The sequence below is a fragment of the Monopterus albus genome, unplaced genomic scaffold (assembly GCF_001952655.1).
Source record: "Monopterus albus unplaced genomic scaffold, M_albus_1.0 scaffold182.1, whole genome shotgun sequence".
In the NCBI taxonomy this organism is placed as follows: Eukaryota; Metazoa; Chordata; class Actinopteri; order Synbranchiformes; family Synbranchidae; genus Monopterus; species Monopterus albus.
This window is the reverse complement of record NW_018128062.1, coordinates 1,608,342-1,629,071: the sequence shown is the minus strand read 5'-3', so window position 1 is coordinate 1,629,071 and position 20,730 is coordinate 1,608,342. Positions and strand designations below refer to the sequence as shown.

The 20,730-nt window shown below is 38.3% G+C and overlaps 2 protein-coding genes across 2 annotated transcripts; one reads left to right on the top strand and one right to left on the bottom strand.

The window, feature by feature from the left end:
- Positions 1-5,559: 5,559 nt before the first annotated feature.
- On the top strand, positions 5,560-6,813 carry adgrf3b (adhesion G protein-coupled receptor F3b). The gene has a single exon (XM_020616989.1). It carries the CDS (start codon positions 5,560-5,562, stop codon positions 6,811-6,813), a length of 1,254 nt encoding a protein of 417 aa, XP_020472645.1.
- A 1,894-nt stretch (positions 6,814-8,707) lies between these two features.
- On the bottom strand, positions 8,708-20,469 carry mep1a.2 (meprin A, alpha (PABA peptide hydrolase), tandem duplicate 2). The gene is made up of 15 exons (XM_020616988.1): positions 20,371-20,469; positions 20,239-20,263; positions 20,084-20,142; positions 19,952-19,987; positions 19,795-19,870; positions 19,581-19,698; positions 19,206-19,381; positions 18,304-18,525; positions 16,932-17,078; positions 15,973-16,188; positions 15,281-15,727; positions 13,857-14,030; positions 13,474-13,678; positions 12,694-12,840; positions 8,708-8,939 (listed from the first exon to the last, which is right to left on the bottom strand). Exons 1-15 carry the CDS (start codon positions 20,467-20,469, stop codon positions 8,708-8,710), a joined length of 2,379 nt encoding a protein of 792 aa, XP_020472644.1.
- Between the last annotated feature and the right edge of the window lie 261 nt (positions 20,470-20,730).

The window sequence follows — 20,730 nt, the reverse complement described above, 5'->3', positions numbered from 1 at the left end:
ATATATATATAAATTCCCCACTCGTCCCCCACTTTTGGGGTGGTCTTGTATTCCCTCATTCAAGCGCGGGTCCCAAACACATTTGTCTGACCTTAGTTATTGTTGTAAGGACTTGTATTGTACCTTTAAAAGTTACTAAAAGCATAAAGTTGTCTTTTAAAACCTGGATGTTCATTACAGCCCACAATATACTTTAGGGCAAAAGTGTTGGATGAACGAACAATAGACTGATGATTTTGGTGTTCACTAACTGGACTAATGCTGAGCTAAGAAAAATGTAAGGCACTTCTGTTCATCCCCTTGGGAATATAATTATACTCCGAAAATTTCTGAAAACTTTACATGGTAGAGTACAAGAAGTATCCTGTTCAAATTTAACAAAATGGAAAGAGATTATCCTCACACTGTGAAATAAATGAATAATGTCAGAGTTTGTCAAAAAACATGAGTATTCATCTTTTGGCAACCATGGATAGTGACAGCTATCCAGCTCCTGAAAAGCCCTCCTTTAGTTTAAAACATAAATTTGTAGTTGTCAAAGTGGTCATCAAACACCAAATTGTTACTAGCCATCCACTGGGGCATAGGATGATGCATCATGGCGATCTGGCCAGAAATAGCCAAGGCGTCAAGCTATGGACCGGAATCTTAAACAGATAAATGAATGTAGGGACTCACAAACTAAGAGGCCATTAGAATTTTGGACTTGTGAATTCTGTACCTGGCCATAGCCTTGTTATATTATTATACTGAAATGCATTCATGTCACCTTCTTCACACAGGACTTATCACCATAGAAGCCCCAAATACTACAGTGTGCTACCTCTCTATCCCTAAACTAATATGCACTTTTGAGGAGGCAACAGACAGCGCTGGCTGGAACTTGACCAAGCAGACCCAACGCTATTCGCTCAACAACGGCACTGTGGTCCAACTGGACTCCAACTGTGCCACACTGGTTTACAAATCTTGTGCTGCAGTTACACTCCAGGAGGTGACAGGCTCCTGGGAAGGCAAGTACAGAGGCTTCACACCAGCAGGCGCTTCTTAAATAAAAGTTGAACTGATGGAAAACTTCAAGCACAGATTTTTTTTGGAGAGAAGCAGCTTCCTCTATGGCACACTGCCATGGACACCATGCTTGCTCAATTATTTTTTTGTTGTAGACTCATAACAGGGGGTTTCAAACAGTGGTCTGTGGTAGTCTGCAAAGGCATTGCAGGTCATCCCTGACTATGCATTTCATTATGTGGTTTCACTGTAAGAATCATTATTTTGTTTTGTTTTTTAAACACATTTCATGTATTATTCACAGTTTGTGAATAATCTAATTCATACAAGCATATAAAATTTTGAAAGGCCAAGGTGACTTTCAGGATTAAAATGGTACCCATTCTGTCTAGCCACACAACAACAGTGGTCCTCAGATTACTTCTCAGTAATCACTAGTGCTAACCACCATCAATACTTCCTATAAGCCTTTGGTTGTTTGTCTAGTTTTCTTTTACTTCACTGAGCATGTGGCGTTCTGTGTATAGAATCCTCCATCACAGCTTGTTTAACTTTGGACTGATAAATACCTGCCCTCTAAACTTTCCAGATGTTGCTTCTTGTAAATAACAAACTCAAAATGTTTGAGTGTTTTTTTTTTTTTTTTTTTTTTTTTTTATAAATCAAAGTAGCTGTAACCCACACCTCCTATCTGGTTTCATTGACTGGACTCCAGACTCCAGTTAGCGTTTGTTGATGTCATTAGCCAAGGTGTTCATGTACTTCCATGGATGTTTGAATATGCACAGATAACACAATAATTAGTGTGTTATAAGTTAAAATAGATTGTGTTCATTATTGTAATTTAGATGAAGATCTGACCTTTTAACAGCAAGGGTCTATATCCATATGTGTTCAATTCAAATTTCAGTTTGCCTTTGTGTTTAATTCCAAGGCAAATCTACTGTTGACGTGTGTTGGGTGATCTGTTACAGAACTAGTCACATTAAGCCCATTCAGCAGTAGCATGTAATTTACCCACATGTTCCCTGCAGGAATATATGAGTGTGGATTCACTAGAGGGCCTGTCAGGCACACAGCCAAGGCAGCACTGAATGTAGCACTCCTGCCTGATGTGATCACCATAACCATCAATCCTCTCACTGGGACCTGTTCACAGAAAACTGGTGAAGTTTACATTGATGTCACTACCACCATTGCACAAAGCAAAGAAACTTATACAGTTTGGTGGAGCTACAGGGGTGTCCGAAAGAATGACTTATATAACACAAGTAAGACAAACTTAAAGGATCTCTCAAATTTCTCTGTCATCTTTCTTTCCTTCTCTTAGCTGCAACAAAAGAAAAAGCATACTCCTTTAAATCAACACAAATTTAAAGTTACTGTTTTACCAACAACATGCATGTAATATCTCTAAGCACAAACCTACCCCCTGAAACTAATGTCCTTTTTTCATTACAGCTGTTCAAAACAACCTGGTCTATCATTTCAAGGCTCCTCTCAGTTGCATGCCTAGTTCTGAAGCACAGTATGTTAATATCACTTTTGCAAACTCAATGGGACAACAAAAAAGTGCACGAGTGGACATCCCGGTAATTTATGGTAGGCTACCTGATTCTTTTGTATATTCTTTTAATTGAATTTAACCTGCCTTAATGTCACTTATTCTACATTAAAACTGCTTTGTTTGGATTTACATCTTTTTGGGTTGTCAACTCTAGCATTAACTAATGAATCCCTGCATTTTTCTTCAAGTGGGTACAGCATCTTGCCCAGAGGATGTGATAGATGGAGACTTTTGGCCAAGCACCCCAGATGGAAGCACAGTGATTAATCAGACATGTCCAAAGGGCACCACTGGCTATAAGTCACGCACTTGTGTCGGCACTACCTGGCAGGGGGTGTTCTACTATTGTGTCAGCCAAGAGTTAAATAACATTTCAAATGCAGCAAATGTGAGTGTGGCCTCACAGTCAATGAGGCTGTATGACCTTAGAATTCTAAGGTTCCATCTGAGATTTTTGTCAAAAACAAGTTAATTATATTTCAACATTCTGAGTTATTAACATTTTGAGTGGGTTTATTTAGACTTTTATACAGTTATGGCCCTGAAATATGAAAATAGGAAATGCTCTACTAAGCCTTTTGACTTCTACAAAGTTCAAAGTACAAATCACGCTGCTCAGAACGTACCAGAATGTACACACAAGGACCAGTCATGTTGTGCCTCTTTACAAGGTCCCCTCTGTGTTCCGTGACTGAGACTTAATTAGCTCACACCATCACAAATAATGTTTTAATTTTGAATTATGTGAAAAGCAGATTTTCCAGCAGCTGCCATACTAGACAGCTAGCTAGCTTGCAAATGTTAATTGCAAAGCTCATGCTATTGTTTGTTAGAGGTTTCTGTATTATTATAATCAACTAAGGTGTCCAGCTGGCTAACTGTTTATTACAATTATTACTTGCTTACTGCAGTAGATGCGGTGATGACAATAGAGCTCAGATTCTCTAGGCAGTGGCTCAAATTGTCCAGACAAAGAAAGGATAAGTACATTTGGGAGCAGTAAAGAGACCCAAGAATAGCAAATAAGGTAACATGCCATAGTACACAACTCATTGTTGTTGTCTTTAATGTAACCAGATGTGTTTAAATTTAAAGGACGTACCTAGTAAATGTATAAATTTATTCAGTCATTTGGATCATTAGGCCAGGACTGTAAAGCAAGTACACTTCCCCCTCGAATGAGCCCCCCTGGATGCAGCTAAAATATTGTCTGTGCTCAAATACTTTGTTTTCTCAAGCTTGGTTAATTTGTTTTACATTTTCAAAACTCATAAAGTGACACTATCCAACCTAAGTTAACTCACATTTTTAAGACCACAAGGGAACATGCACTTCTTCTTTGAATGAAATTGATGATTTACAGTGCCTTAGAGTGCCTTTAGAATACTTATTTTGATCAATACAAAAGGAATGCATTGTATATCAGCTTGATTCTCAATAACAAATCCAAGGTAGAACCTTAAAATTCCAAGGTCACAACCCCAGCAGGATTTTGTGTGGTGATGTAATTTGTGTGCTTTTATATACATTTACATGAAGATACTGTGTTTTTTGTTTCTAGAACTTCATAAAAGGACTAGGAGCATCCCAGGACACAGCCATTCAAATATTTGAAGGACTTAACAACTTCACTGTATCAGCTTCCAGTTATAGGATAGACGACATTTCTGCTTCCATCAACATTCTCAATACGATGGCCGATGCAACAAAGTATATTTCCTTGCAAGACACAGTCCTTCCTGTAAGACCCTGTTGATTATTATAGCTTTTACTATAATATATGTGGAGTTGCTCAGGTGTCATGGAGTTTAGCTGTTACCATGTGATTTCAGTATGAAATTTCAGTCATATATTAATTTTGTTCTTTTGGTCAGTTCAGTTCAGTAACTGTGTTTGAGCAATGTTTGGAGACTTTAGAAGCATAACTAAAAAGGTACGGTCACAAAAAAGGGAAAAACAAAACTTAACACCCTTGGCCTCAGTTTAAAACAACACAGGATGCTATGCAACCACTTTGAGAATCAGGTGATGGGAACTTTGAGAACAGGCCAGTATTTTAATTTAGATTAAACCACTGCTTACAACACAAAAGATCAATTGTCAGGATCCACCAATGCAGAACATAACATCTTGGCCAAGGGGCACTCTCAGTTAGCTATTACAAAGAGTGCATGATGAAAATCCCAACACAGTCTGGGTGGACACTCCTACATTGGCAGTTCCAATGTGATGCTTCTGGAAAGCAGGAAGAATGAGAATAGCTTGCTAACACAAAGCTAACATTCTAACAGCTAATTTGTCCTATAATCATTTTAGTCCTCAACTGCATTCCAACATCCCACTAATCATTTTAGTCCTCAACTGCATTCCAACGTCCCACTAAATCTATTCTGGAAATAAATAAATTGTAATGCTAATTCTCCTCCCTTGCAGTAAGCCATCTTTGTGACAAGACCATCTATTTTGGAAATAAATAAATTGTAATGCCAATTCTCCTCCCTTGCAGTAAACCATCTTTGTGACAAGACCAAAAAAAATGTGTTGAAAGCACCAGATACAAAGACTTTGTTCGACCTTGTGCTGAGATTTTGTTTTGCTTTATTTTTGTCAAAATAAGCAGTTTATTTTAAATGGCCATTCACAAATGAAGAGGTGAGTTCCACAGTTGGACCCCTGTGGAAGGATGTGTCCTGGTTCTTGGCTGGCTCTGTTTGTTGGTTGTCCTTGCTTTTTGTTTTGTTTTTTACTACTTGGGCATTTGAAACTCTTCCAAAACATGACTGAATATTTTCGCCATTGTTTTTTTTTTGGTTTAATATACAGTAAGATTGTAATGGATAGTTCCTGAGAAGAAAACTGTGCCTTAGCACTGACTTTTTTGTTTATTTGCTTCTTCTTATCTGTTTCAGAATTTTATTGATGCAGCAAGCAATTTGTTGAACAACAGCTGGAATGCTGTCAACACTTCTACTCTTTACAACATGTCAGCAACTTACCTTCAGTCTGTAGAGGATCTGGTGTTGAATATCCACGTCAACCAGAGCAGTGGAATCAACTGCAGTAATTTACAGCTCACTTTCTGCTCAAGTAATGACTGTGATGTGACAGTGTTTGGCATTAACGTGAATATGAACATGTCCAACGGAATAATGAAAATCCTTGGTGTGAAAAATTTAATGAACAAATTAAGAAACAGCTTCGAATACACTGAGGCTACCAGCCACTTAGTATCGGCCACACTGCAGGACAACAAGGATTCATCGTTAAGAATTAGAATGGACTTCCCCAAGGAGAAGTTAAACTACACTATACCTCGCTGTGTCTTCTGGGACCACACAATGATGGACTGGTCAGATGCCGGATGCATTGTCACAACTAGTGATAATTACAGCTCAATGTGTGAGTGCAACCACCTGACTTCATTCTCTGTCCTCATGGCTAAAGGTGATCAAAGCCTTAATATGTTTGAACCAATCCTAGAGAAAATTACCAGTGTGGGCCTGGGTGTGTCCATCTGCTCCTTGCTGATCTTCCTCACCATTGAGTATATAGTGTGGTCAGCTGTGATCAAGAGCAACCTTGCACATTTCCGTCACACAGCCATGGTGAACATTGCTGTGTTCCGCCTGCTTGCTGACTGTAGTTTTTTGGCCTCCAGCTCTCCTAACATTCTTACTGACAGCTGGTGCTTAACTCTGACCATATGCAAACACCTGTTTTACCTGGCCATGTTCTGCTGGATGCTGTGCTTGAGTGTCATGCTTGTCCACCAGCTCATCTTTGTCTTCAGCCCACTGAGGAAAAGAGTCTTCATGTTCTTCTCCAGCATTGTAGGCTATGTTTGCCCAATCTTAATAGTGGGATCCAGCTATGTGTATTACAAATACACCTACAATCTCTACTATGACATGAAAACATGCTGGCTAATATATGTAAGACTCTTGGAGGGTTCCATTCATGCTTTCCTTCTTCCTGTGGGAACAATTATTTTGACAAATCTCTTTTCCATGGCGGTTGTCATCGTTACGCTGGTGAAGACCTCGGTCCCAGACAGCAGCAAGGCAGATGACAAAGAGACAGCGAAAAGCATCCTTAAAGTGGTGGTCTTTCTAACACCTGTGTTTGGAGTGACATGGGTCATTGGTTTCTTTCAGCTCATGATGCAGAAAGACAATCCCATGTATGCATTTGTTGTCTTCAGTTTTACCATCCTCAATTCCTTCCAGGTAATTTGAAAGCAACTCCACACCAAACATAACACTGGCATTAGGGACCTATAACATGAGGCGGCATGGTGGCACAGTGGTTAGCGCTGCTGCCTCACAGTTTTGGGCCCGGACATCTGTTAGCAATGACATGCGGTGAGGTTGACAGCTGGTGAGGCACTGACTCTTTTACAGTTAGATTTACAAATACAAATGAACCGTTAACAAACTGTCTGTTAACAGACAATGCGTTATGTTTTATATCTCATATCAGCATTCTTCACACAAACGTGACTCATATTTAATTTGAGGTTAAAATTTATTCCAGTTGAGCTTATTTCTAACTAGAAATAATAAAAGTTTATGGTCTTACCTTTACTTGTACACGAAATCCATTTGTCAGCTGGTATGTATTACAAACCCTTTTACCGTTCGAATCCAATATTAAAACAAATGTTTTCAATAAAGAAGATCCTTCTGGACAAAAATGTCCAGACTGTCAAAAATGTTTTGATTGAAAGTCCAGATTTGCAAATATTCTCAGCTTGGAAATGTAATCTTCCATTTTGATAAGGCGGATTGTAAAGGAAATATAAACAAGCACGAAGAAGATTGTAGGTAGCGCAAGAATCTGTGGGCTCACTAGCGCCCTCTGCCTTGAGGCAGGCGTACTGTTTGCCTCACCGAGCGAGTAACTTTTTTATTGGGTTTTATGGTTAATCTGCAGCCTAAACACGTTACAGAACTACATTTTATACATTATCCAGATTATGGCAAGGCAGAGCATATAATCAGAGTGTTTGAAAGCATTTTATTTGTGATATATAGAGGGACAGCCACACTATTTGCATCGTATACAGTTTGTGAGGATTACACGATCCACCGAGAGGCAAAGTGCTGCCTCATCGTGCATCTCCTCCATGTATTTGAACGGGACATACGGAAAATTCTGCTATTCTTTATTGAAAAAAATTCCTTCAACATCGGATTCGAACGGCAAAAGGGCCTACAACACACCAGCCGACAAATATTAACATTTATTATATTTTATGGTTAACTTTTTTTTTCTTTTCAAGATTGACAGGGGAGGCTCTGCCTCACCTGTCTCCCCTGACCGCACGTCACTGTCTGTTAGTTTTAACTCCAACATGACCCACTCAGTGTCAGTCACCATCGTTACATATCCTACAGCAGAGGGTCTGAATAGATTCAAATGTAGGTAGGTAGGAGTTTATTGATCCTACAATGGGGAAATTCCTGTGTTCCAGAAGCAATAGAGAGCAGCAACAAAGCATCATAAGAGCAAACACCACACACATGAGAAACAGATTCCAAAGTACCTAAAACCAAATAGAATATAGTATTTGAGAGACGATCAGGAACAAGAATGATCCTCCCACAATTAATCCCTGAGAACAAATCAAAATACAAGACAAAATATAGTATTCAAGAGATCAAGAAATCAAAGACAAGAATATTACTCCTATAATTAATCCTGCAATGAGGAAAATACCAGTATTTCAGCCATGAGGATCTCTGAAAAACTACTCAAAAATACCTAAAACACAACTATATAAAGTATTTGAGAGAAATCAAAAACAAGATTTTATATATGTGCATATTAACCATGCATTTTACCCCAGGATTTGAGTATTGCATGCCTTCCTGGCATTTGAGGTGCATGCCTTCCTGGCATTTGCATACAGTAGGTCCAGAGTTTTATTGTCTTTTGTGCAGCAATTAACATACTGGGTGAAGTTTTTGGAGGGTGGCAGAGAAGGGGAGGGAGGCATAGTTAAAATCCCCAGAGATGAGGATTGTCTGCAGCCTACGGCGCTCTGTGCGTGCTCACAGGCAGCCACAGGGAGACCACAGAGTCAGAAATGTCATTATTCAGCCAGGTCTCGGTGAAGCACAAAAGGCCTCACTCTCTGTACTCCTGTTGCAGTCTCGTTAGCGCCATTACCTCGTCCACCTTGTTGGACTGGACATTTCCCATAATGATAGATGGTAGACATGGCTTATACCTCCATTTGCTGTCCCGGCACTTTACACCAGCTCTGCGGCCCCGCATTTTACATCGTATCTCCAAGGGAATCTCCAGCTTCTCCCCGTAAGGAAGGTGGAGTGGGGCCACTACTCCCAGAGTCCCCCAACTCGGGAGCTCACGAAAAAGTATAAAACATAATGCATATGCAATAAAAATTTGTACTCCTAGCAGCACAGCACCACAAAGGCCTTCAGAAAGCATGAACAGAAACACAAAAGAGGAAAGAGCTGCTGGAGTGGCAGAGCCATAAGTCAGGCTTCAGGGTTGTAGTGTGGATAATGTAAGCACCAGGTTCTGAACAAAAAAAGAAGAATGCATGGGATAGGACAATACTGTATATCTTGGTCTGCTGCATCCATTACTGTCAACATCAGCATATTGGCTCTGTGTATCCCTGGTTGATATTTTACATTTCTGTAAGCACTAAAATATTTTCAGTTCCGATGTGTGATTGGAAGGGTATGGTTAGACAACAAACACTTATGTAACCAAAAAAGATGAGTTGTATATACAGTCACTTTGGAAAGTATTAGTCTTTGCAAATGTATTAAAAATCAGGGAATTAAATCTCTGATTTATAAAATTATTCAGACCCTCAGCTATGGCAGGTGCACCCATTTGAAAAAATGAAATTCATATTCAATCTACATAATGAAGTCTAAAACCTGCTGCACATATTTCTCCTCTTGCAGGGCCTTTTCATTTTGATAACAGGGTGTTTTGCAGAGCAGAAGGTATGTTAATATCTATCATACTGTCTAACTGTTTTTATGTTTGTTGATTTACTAAAAACCTTTCAAATTTCTAGTGGTCACAAACAGGGAAATACTTTGAAACAATTCAAATGAATAATACACTAAGACTATGACAGTATGTCAATATCTTAATGTTGGAATTCTTGCCTATGCCACAGGAGACATGGGTTTGATGCCTGAAGGCCCAGTAAAAATATAACAATGCCTAAAAGTGTTGTCAGTAATTCTGCAGTTTAGTATTTGCCATGTGCACAGTTTATGAAAGAACTTTTTTTTTTATTATTATCATCAGGTTCGAGAAGAACTGATTAAGCGCATAATGGTGAGTTTACCCATAATTTTATTTTGAATTACATCATTAAATGATGGGAATGCACATCATAAATCTGTTTACTTCTACCCTCAGGCAAAATCAAAAGGAAAAAGTGAGAGCATGAAAAATTTGACTTCAACCACATACACGAAAGACAAATGAAGACTGAGGTCAGTTTTACTGTATATTCTTATTAACAAGGTATTTGCTTTATTTTGAATGATGAAACATTTCAGTAACAATTAAATTTCAGACCTGTGGATGCATTTAGCCTGTAAACTTGGTTCTGCTTGGGTTGATGCACGAGCATCTGTATGGAGCAACACTGACTAGCAAAACAGCGCTTTATGTCAAATGCCAACAGCAGTATGTTAACATGCTCACAATGACAGTACTAACATGCTGTTTAGCAGGTATAATGTTTACTGTGTTCACCACTTAGTTTAGTGTGTTAGCATGCTAATGTTTGCAAATTAGCATTAAACAAAAAGTATAGTGGAGGCTAATGGGTTCACCAGGTATAAGCTATTAACAACCAGTTATCCTTGGGATAGATGTCTGTACTAAAGTTCATGGTTATCTATCCAGTAGAGGTGTGGGAGGGACCACTGGTTCTGGAAATGTTTTACCCCATTCTGTATTTCCACTTCAAATTTTCTTTAAATGACATTTTCATTGGTACGTAAAATGGAAACATAGGAATCACAGATTTTACAAACCTAAAGATAAATGTTATGCCCACTAGTTTTAGCTAATTCAACTTTACTTCTGTAAAAGCATGCCTTGTCCCTCATTTTAGCATAGCAGACAGGTATAAGTACTACAACACCTATAAGCTTCAGCTGATGTTTCCAAGGAGAAGTCAGAGGCACAAATCAGAGCAGTTTCTGACTTCACCAACATTTATGACCAAGAACTGAATTCAACTGTTTTCTCATCTTTATCTTCCATCTTCTATAGGTGGCGCACATATGGTACCTAAACTTTAAACTCTGTGACTGGATGTTACTTCCCACTGTGCACCATGGGAATTGTAGTTAACTTCTTCTAGAGGAAAATGTCAGGCAATCACCAAATTGAGCAGAATTCATATTCTGACCCATGTCTGTACAAAAACTAGTGCCAATCAATTCATTGTGAGATTTTTCACCGGATAAGTGAATCCTTTAACCTGATGATGGTGCGGGGATCACCGTCATCATCTTGAAACAAAGAATGTCTGTGCAAAATTTTATGGCAGCTGATTTAATATTTGTTGAGATATTTCAGTCTAGACACATGGGACTGTCTGACAGACAGACCTACACATGAATTTTTAAAAATTAGAAGCATTTCTAATTAGTAAAATGGTTTGTCATTTTATTGCAGCAAATGAGCGCTAACACTTTTAGCTATTTGCTATTTAACACCTCTTGTAAAGGAAGGTAATAATATTTTGTTTATTTCATAATGATACTTCAGTTTTGTGTTTTTGCAATCATAATGCATGTGGTGTGGTTTGTCACAGCAAGGTCCAGTGGCAAACCAGCATTTTAACAGGCTATGGCAGGTTATATGAAATTGGTCAGTCAATTTTAATAGAAATGAAACAGGTTTGCACCTGATATTTTTTGTGAGATTTGTAAATCCAGATTATAAATTTTCTAAATCATTTGTGATCTCTACATTTCAGATTGTGGAGACAGAAAAAGATTTGTTTTGATACTGATTATTGTTTCTGCACAGACACAGTGGTGTGGATGGTTGTCCTAAAACCAGGTTAATTGCTAGCTAAACATATTAAATAGAACACTGGTATTTTTATCTTATTTATTGATTCAATATTATGATATGTATACAGTATATCTGACAAGACTAGTAGTAGTAGTAGTACTTTACACATTAACTCTAACTTTGCTATATGGAGTAATTTATAAATCCAGGTCATGTGGTGACACTGTTTAAGGAAGATCAAATTCCAACATGAAGTGAAAAACAATACTTACACTGTGTAAGATGAAGGAGATGCTTTAAATGACTGAACTACTTAATTTGATGTTGTACATTCTGTACACTTAGAAATTAAGTGCTGACTATATATGGAACAAAATTAATTTTGATGTCTTGTTTAATTTGATTATTTTATTTGAAATGAAAGCCTATAAATGTACACAGTTTGACATTTGAACTATAACTTGTATACTATGTGTGTATAAACACAGTGTGTGTCTCAGAATATGTAGTGAAATAAAAATAAGGAATATAATGCCTTTTATTGTTTGTCACACCATGCACGATTGAATTATTTAATCCAAAGATTTTTATTTACTTGCATTTTTTTTTCCTTTAGAAAATAAATGTAATTTAGCAGACTAGATAAGATGACTTTTATGCAAATAAACCAGACATGGGACAAAACTATTCATGCTGTGCTGTAGTTGTTAGTTTGGGAGACGACTCCACAGTCCCTCTACAACTGCTGTAGTTCTTGGGCTTATTTTGGTTTTTGTCCTACTCTTCCTTCTGGTGCTGGCTGAAATGTTATTCTTAATTTACTATTTTTACCATCCCATGAGGAAAAAAACTAATTTTAAAAGTGAGTCCTGTATTAATTTGTATTTTGGGAGAAGGTCTAAGTTTATGTAAAGTAGGCTTGTAGGCTTGTCTAAAGTAAAATCTGTGTAGATGCATTTGGTGTCTAAAAGTGAGCCCTATTTAGCCAATATTTCTCTCTAGCCTTGGCACAATTTTGCTGCAATTTTGCTTCTGAATAAATGCAGAGGACACATTAGTCTTTTAAAATGGGTTTGCACTGAGCTCTCCTGATGACAGTTAAAATGGTCAGTGTCAGAACTACGGTCCCGGCTGTGCCACCAATCAGAGCTCCCAGAATGCTTCTGTTCACGCTCAGCTCCTCACATCTTTTTCCAGAGTAGTAAGTGGCCTGGCTTGTTGCACACCTGAAAGGCAGCAGACAGACACAGAGTTTTCATAATGGAAAATTAATTGCTTTCAACTGTAGGTTTCGCATGAATATGCATCCCAGACATTTGATTCATTTTGCACACCGGTGCTGTGCCACCTGTCCTGGCAAGACTAACTTGTGCAGTGGGAAGAGATTTGTGCATACCAAGCACTAGTATTCAACTTAGATAAATCGGCTGTGTACGTTAGGAGAGCTAGGGAATCCTACTCAATTGCAGCATCAGAGAAACAGATCAAAAAGACTGTGTTTTTGTTGGGGATGAAATTGGTTGGTTCACTTGAAATGTTGGCTTGCAAGACTTTTAAGGAAAGGTTTGACAGTTTGGTTAATGTTTTCCTTGTCCAAGTTTGGATGAGAAAATTGACAAGAAGATTAATCTAGCTCAGCATAAGGACTCTATACAAAGTTGAAGAATCTGCTTATTAGCACCTCTAAAGCTAACAATATCTAGCCTGTGCCAAACCATAAATTTGAATGTAAAATTAGACCTATTCAAAGTTACAGCAGGCTAAAATATCCTCAATTTTCTAACCACTGGTGAATTCCACTGTCTTCATTAAAAATATTAACTTATTAATACATATACACATTCTGTATAAACACACACCTGCAGGAAGCTTTCCCTTCACTCTCCACACACACGCCTCCATTAAAACATGGATTGGGTTGACAGGGGTTGGCAGAACGTGCTTCTCTGTGTTTTAGAACCTCCGGTTTCATTTGCACCTCATTGATTGGCTTTTCATCTGCAAACTCATTACTTTGTGTGGTTGGTTTGACAGGTACCTCAGTCTTGATCAGGTGGGTCAAATCTGTAAGACAACATGTGAACAAAACAGTGCTACCATGGCAATATCTGAATATATGAGAGAAAATTGAGAGAAAATTTTGAGTAGCAGGGAAAAGAGCAAATCTAAAAGTAATTATAGTTTAGAGTTTAAATGTCAATGCCAAATGTTCTTTGGCAGATCAGATATTTTTGATTCTCACCGGTAAGATCAGCAGTAATGATGAGGTCATTGTTCTTGAGGAAGCTCCTTCTGTGCAGATGCTTGTGAGAAATGAATGTGCTCCAGCCAAAATCCCGACCACGGTAGCACTGGCAGGTGGTATCCAATGTTGCTCCTGATGTGGCTGTTGGTCTGTTCCAATAGGCAGAAGTGTCTGATGGGGAAAACATTCGAGAAGTACACTCCCTCATTGTTCACTGCAACAGGTACACTTAAAGCCACAAGGAAACATGTTATTTCTTAATTTTACATACTGGTTGAAACAAAGTGGGAGATAATGCAGAACTGTATTCTATACGAACAGTTTTGGTTAGAACAAACAGAGAAGAAGGGTGTTCCTAACACTAGATCAAATAACTAATATGTACTGTATGTAAAAGGGCTGGCTGGGATTGGCTCCAGCCCCCCGTGACCCCGTTTGGGACTAAGCGGTTTAGAAAATGGATGGATGGATGTAAAAGGGGACCCTCATAGTGATGGACATGCATACTCTCTATGGAGGGTTTAAGGGTTTTTTTTTTTTAACTGTTTGCTAACACATTCACCATTCACCATATCAACTTTATAAAGTGATAATGTTTGTGTTTTGGGAAATATCAAACATTGATATTTTAATCTAAAAAGTTTATGGTAAGGCATTTCTAAATCAATTGATTTTTTGACCAGGGCAAGAAGCTATAAAGGAAATATTGATATATTATCTACCGTATAAACTTGTTATGGCAAACATCTTAGCAGTTGTTCATTTACACATGTGCAGCAGACCTGGAACAATATTAGCATTAACAGTATTTTTACCTTTATTTCTTACCACCTGATGAATTAAAGTGCAATATTCACTCTCTCTTAGCTCTGTTTTTATGTTCCCCTGCTAGTTTGGTGCCAGGCAGTTAAAATGCAGTTTATTAAAGACTTTTCCTGAAGCTGGTAAAGATAGAGCAGATATAAGTGGTGAAGCTGAACCAAAACTGTGAAGTTGTTGTTCATACAACTAAACATTAAAGGGGTACTGCAGAGTCAAGTGAAAATTCACTGTGGCCTGGTCTAGAGTGTGGATACTCGAACCAAGTTCGAAGGGACCCGTTGGTAGTCGAGGGTTCAGCCTAGGTTCCGGCAGAAATTTAGAAATTATGTTTGGGTTCGGGTCAGGTTTGGACATGTAGGTCAAATTTTAGGCTGCTTCATTTAATGATAAGGGGAAAAACAGTGTACAAAGCCCCAGGTTGGGTTAGGACATTATTTACTATAAGCTTGTCGGATCTAGGTTGGGTTCAGACACCACACTCTTGGGCACAGGCTGGTCACAAAAAGTGACCTTATACAGTATATTACCATGGTTACCACCAGAGCTTTTATCTTCCTCATAAATGTCCCATTTTTTAAATGACTGTGGTCGGGGCCTACTTGTGGTGAAGCTTCTTGTAGAAGACATCCTGAGTTTAATGTCAGGGTCCTGGTCCATGGCAGCAATCACCGCCTGCCTGTTTTGGGCTGGCCACTGCATCACTGCATCATTTTCTCCACTGCAGAGGTGCAAGGCTACGCCAAGATAGCCTGGGTAGGCCTCCTCTCTTCCATTTGGGTAAATACTGATACCGAATGAGTAGCCCTCCGAGTTGTAAAAGCATTTACTTTTAACTGAACTGCCAAGAGAAGTTGAGTCAAGGAGGCCTGTGAAATTGTGAATTTGCCAGACAGCGCTAGGGCAAATGGTCTCAGTAAGAGTGATGTCATCGATTAAGATGGCGCCCAAGGAGTCAGCTGATCCTCTGATGCCTTGGAAGAAATAACGGAACTTGTCTGTGACCTTGAGTGTCACATGGGCAATTTTCCAGGCATCATCTCCATCACCTGAGAGACAAAAAGCAGGTGATTTAGTAATCTACTTAATGCTGCAGTGTGTGTTTTTTATGAGTATGGCAATCATGTAATAACTCTAGCTGCAGTATTAAAAGACAAAATATTTTAAGGCTTTTTATTTTTTTTAAAACTGATTCCTACAAATCAGAAAACATTTTATAAGTAAATATAAGCTCCTTTCCAGAATTCCAGTGGAATGCACAATGTATAGTGTTGGCAAATAAATGAGAAAATACCAGTGATGGTGTGGATTTTCTTAGGACTGTTTACAGTCCCTGTCCCATCATCAGTCCTGATCCATATCACCAGTTTGTCCCCAGCTGGTCCAGTCATCTTGTAGAAGAAGTGCAGGCACTGTTCGCCTCTCCGGGGGTAGAGAATACGTGACTCCAGCAAGGCACTGCTTCCAACTACACCAGAAGATGTGTCAAACTTCATGAAGTAGCCAGAATCTAAGAAGAGAAGTGGCGATTGGGACATGTTTTGTTAATGAACCATTTTCACTGAAGACATTTTAATTTGTCTAATTTTTTAATGTTCCATTGTACATTTTTTACACTCACATGCAATCAAAATCCTGGTAATATTTAAACAGTCCTCCCTAGAATATATTAGAACTATATAAAGCTTTAATAAATAGTTTATTACTCACTATAATGTGGTTGTATACAGATATAGAATGTTATTATAACTTCCTCTATGAAGACATACTTCACTGCTACTATATTATAATAACAAATGTTTTAACTAATGTTCCTTTATTAACAATTTATACAGTACAGAAGCCTCACCTTATGTTTGTCTATTATACTTGCTGACAAATATTCTAAATAACACTTAATTAAAATGTGTTACATAACATTTTTCAAATGTTTGTATTGTATATTGCTTGGAAATAACATATAGGGAGACATGAAAGTGCTACCAAAATGCCATTGCTGCTTAATAATGATCTAATTGTCTATTGATCTTTGTGTAGATGCTGCAGGGCCAGGACCCAACAATAGTTTATCATTGGCATGGCTTACCGGGACACTTAGAGTAAATTAAATACAATAATCACTGTTACTGTTATTAATCACAAGACACAATTTGTCATAATTTGTTTGATTACAAGAGTTTTTCTTTTAGAAATTGATTGAAATTTATGTTTGATACATTTTTGTTTGTGATCTGAAAAAGATTTGCTCATTACCTCTGCAGCGCCCTGCTAGTGTATGATCGGTTTCAGCTGGAACACCCAAGGTCTGTACCCAGTCTGCATTGTCTTCCTCGCTCTGGATCATTCCACAGATGTTGTTCAGCTCAAACGAGCACTGGTCCAAGAGAGTGTGCGTGTTGGCTGCAACAGGACAGTTATCAAGTTTCCAATTATTAATACCTTCAGTTGTTAACATTTTCTACACACAATCACTAAACCTGATTATTTTTGCCTTGTTGGTTTGAAAGATGATTTACAAATCTGACTTTATATACAATTTCCCTCAAGTATGTAATATTTGTATTTTAACAACCCTTCGTGTTGGATGTTATAAGAGGGTTCAGGTATTTGCTAAAGTGGAGTTACATGGTTCTCACAAGCAGCTGCTACAGTATCTATCTACACAGTGTGAGGCATTGTCACACCCAGTGTAGACAGAAAATTAGAGGACTACATTGTTACTCAAACACCTACAGTAAGTTACATCAGTACATTGAGTTACCACAAAGAAACATTAGCATTTATTTGCATTTGTGTTTTTGCCCACCTGATGAAAGTTAGTCTGATATTCACTTTACTTTTAGTTCTGTTTTTATGTCCTGCAACTCCTGAGGTAAATTTCTGGCTTTTTATCTGCTAAGCACTTCATTGTGTTCACAAGCAGGTTTCCAACTTTGTCTGCTTGTTCTTTGGTGCTGAGTGGGTAGCGCCCAGTGGGTTTATCAAAATGTGTTTGCTGCTGTGGCTGAGAGCAGAGTTAAAGGCTAGAATAGCAAAACAGTGATTAAAAGTAGACTAAAAAGCCCGGTGAAATTGACAGGACCACAGTTAGGTTATAATTATCTGTGGGTTTTTTAATACAAGCAGCACCTTTCACATTTGATAATCACCTTTATTTGGCAAAGCATGTTACACACACAAGGAATTTGAATTTCCGGTACATAACCAAGGCAGCGCCAACTCAACCGGTGGCTCTAACCATCAGGGACAACTTGAGGGTTCAGTGTCTTGCCCAAGGACACTTCAGCATGTGGACTGCCGATACCGTGATTCGAACTTCCGGTTGCTAGACGACTGCTCTACCCACTGAACCACAGTCGCCCTTCAACCACAGTTGCTCCCCGTTGATCCATTGTTAATGTGAACATACTGATTAGTGTAGCCTTAGGATGAGAACATAACTGTATTTATGACAACAAATCAGCTCCCACAGCTACACACCTTGAAACACCACAGCCACAGAGCTATAAAGGTCACCACTGCACCATTCCATTACTTGACTTAACAGATTCATAACGACTTTTCCTGTCCAGGACATGAGCATGCAGCCTTTATCTAACCTTTAGGCATGAGAGGAGACACTTACCACAGTCATACATGCGGTTGAGCCTGGTGATGTCTACAGCGCTGAAGTCAAACCGCTGGCCAATGATCTCATTAAAGTACTGTATGGTGGTAGTGATTGTAGGGATGCTCAAATTCTTGTTGAAAGACAATGGCCTGTAGTGCATAACAGACTCATAATCATATGGTGTGTTGAGATCAGTGATGAAATCATCCTCATACTTATTGAAATTATGCTCCTTCCCTGTAAGAAGAAGAGTAACATTGTCACTAACATGTGGACAGTCACACAACAGCATATCAACCCCTTAAACAGTACTAAAAAATATGTACAGTATATGTATATGTAGAAGCTATAAACTGTACAGCCTTCTTAAAATATGGTCATTTATTTGAATTGTTCACTTTCATTCATTAGTATTTACGTTTTTTTTAACTAAACTTTGATCCTGCCAACTTTGTAATTTTGTGTGTGTGTGTGTGTGTGTGTGTGTGTGTGTGTGTGTGCATTTCGTTTTGGAAACTACCTTAGTTATGCATAACATTAAAAGACATCTTTAATCCAGGAAGACAACCATCAAAAGTCAACCTGCAACCTACTTTGCAAATAAAACTAAGGCTGTACTGAGAAGATTAAGGTCACGACTCTGGTAACTTAAATGATGATTTCACATATTGCTTATACGGCAGATTTTTATGGTATATTTGGTGTTTTTTGAATCGTCCATACTTTGGTTAATGACCAAATACTGGCATGTTCACATCATCCCTTAATTTTGTGTTTAGTGCTAATAAGCATGATAGCATGCTAACATTTGCAAAAGAGGTTTCCAGAACAAGATGCTGACTGGGTGGTAAGAATGTCTTTGTAAACAAGAATTTGTCAAAATTATATGAAGCCAAGACAAAATCATTTTGACCCACCTTCTTCAATCTGGTCCCACCAGATCCTAACATAGTCGTCTCTATCTGAACGAGACTGTTCATGGTAAAAACCCAAAGCGTGGAGAAGCTCATGCTCCACAATGGCCTTGGTGTCACACCCAGCCCCAATGGATAAATTCTGACCTACTTTATCATCTCCAACAAATGACCAGCATCTGAATAGATGAAATTGAAAAATCAACAATTAACCTCCAGTACAGTTACTGTATGATGAGCTTTCATTAAATAGCATTTCATCACATTAGCATTTCCTAATCTTTGGTTCTTTATCTCTGGAGTTTGATGACTCAATAGCATGGCCTATAAAGTTATGCCATAATCATGACTGAGTCAACCTGGTATACTGCGTCTCACCCAGAGAGCTTGGTGAAGGAAATGTAGCTGCTCTCTCCCTCATAGGGCTTGAAGTCCACACAGGATCTCAAACGGTATTCCTCAAAAGCCTGAAGAATCACACCTTTAGCATTCAGATCTAAAGTAACAGAAATTAATTACCCAGTCAGTACATGTTTTAACATTCCATCAAATTATGTCTCAGTACAAAGGTATTCCATTGTGGAAAGTGTACCTAAGGAATCAGTTAAGACATAGGGGATGGGAAACTTCCATCTTCTCGTTTGATCAAGGATTGCATTTCTACTGGGCTGCAACAAGACACATTGAAAACATTGAGAGAAATACACTGTTATTGTCAAACATAACATCTTCATAGTCTGTATACTTACATTACCAGCAATATCTCCCTCAAAGAGGTGCTCTAACTCTAGAATTTAAAAAAAATACATGTTTAGATGAACATCCTGCAAGAAAGCATTTAATCAGAAGGCAGACACCAACAGTAGGCAAGGCTTATAAACCATACCTCTGTTGATCTCAGGTATGTCATCCCTCAGTTCACCTGCATCTGCATTGTCACCTGGAAGTGAAATTTTTTGTTAAAGCTACAAAGTAACAAACAAAAATCATGTTTTATGTGCATAGAGTATGACCAGTACTTTTAATAAAAACCAACCCCTAAGCACAGGAACAGCTTGCACCTAAGAAGAAGGTAGAAGAAGACTCATATGTTAATTTATACATTCCACAGAGACAGTTTTTACCAATTTCAGTCTAAAAGTACAATTACATTTCAAAAATGCTCTACCTTAAAAACCACAAAGATACCAATTAGCACAGCAAACTTCAAACTGTCTCCGGAGCCCATGTCTTTGTCTGGAGAGAAACGTAGTGCCAGTCCAAACATACCCATAAAGACAGGAAAAAGATGGGAACTTTGATCAGAATTATTGTGTTTAATGAGTAGCTAACATTTCACAAGTGTCTTCACTGCTTGTTACACAAATGACACATGCCAGCAAATCTGGCATGCATATGTAATGACAGCAGTAAACTGTCAAGATGTACCAGAATCAAGAACAGACTGACATGAGCTGATCTAAAATGTAGTAAAATTGATAATTATGTTGATTTTGGGCTTCTTTGAGATTGGGTTTTCTCTGACGTC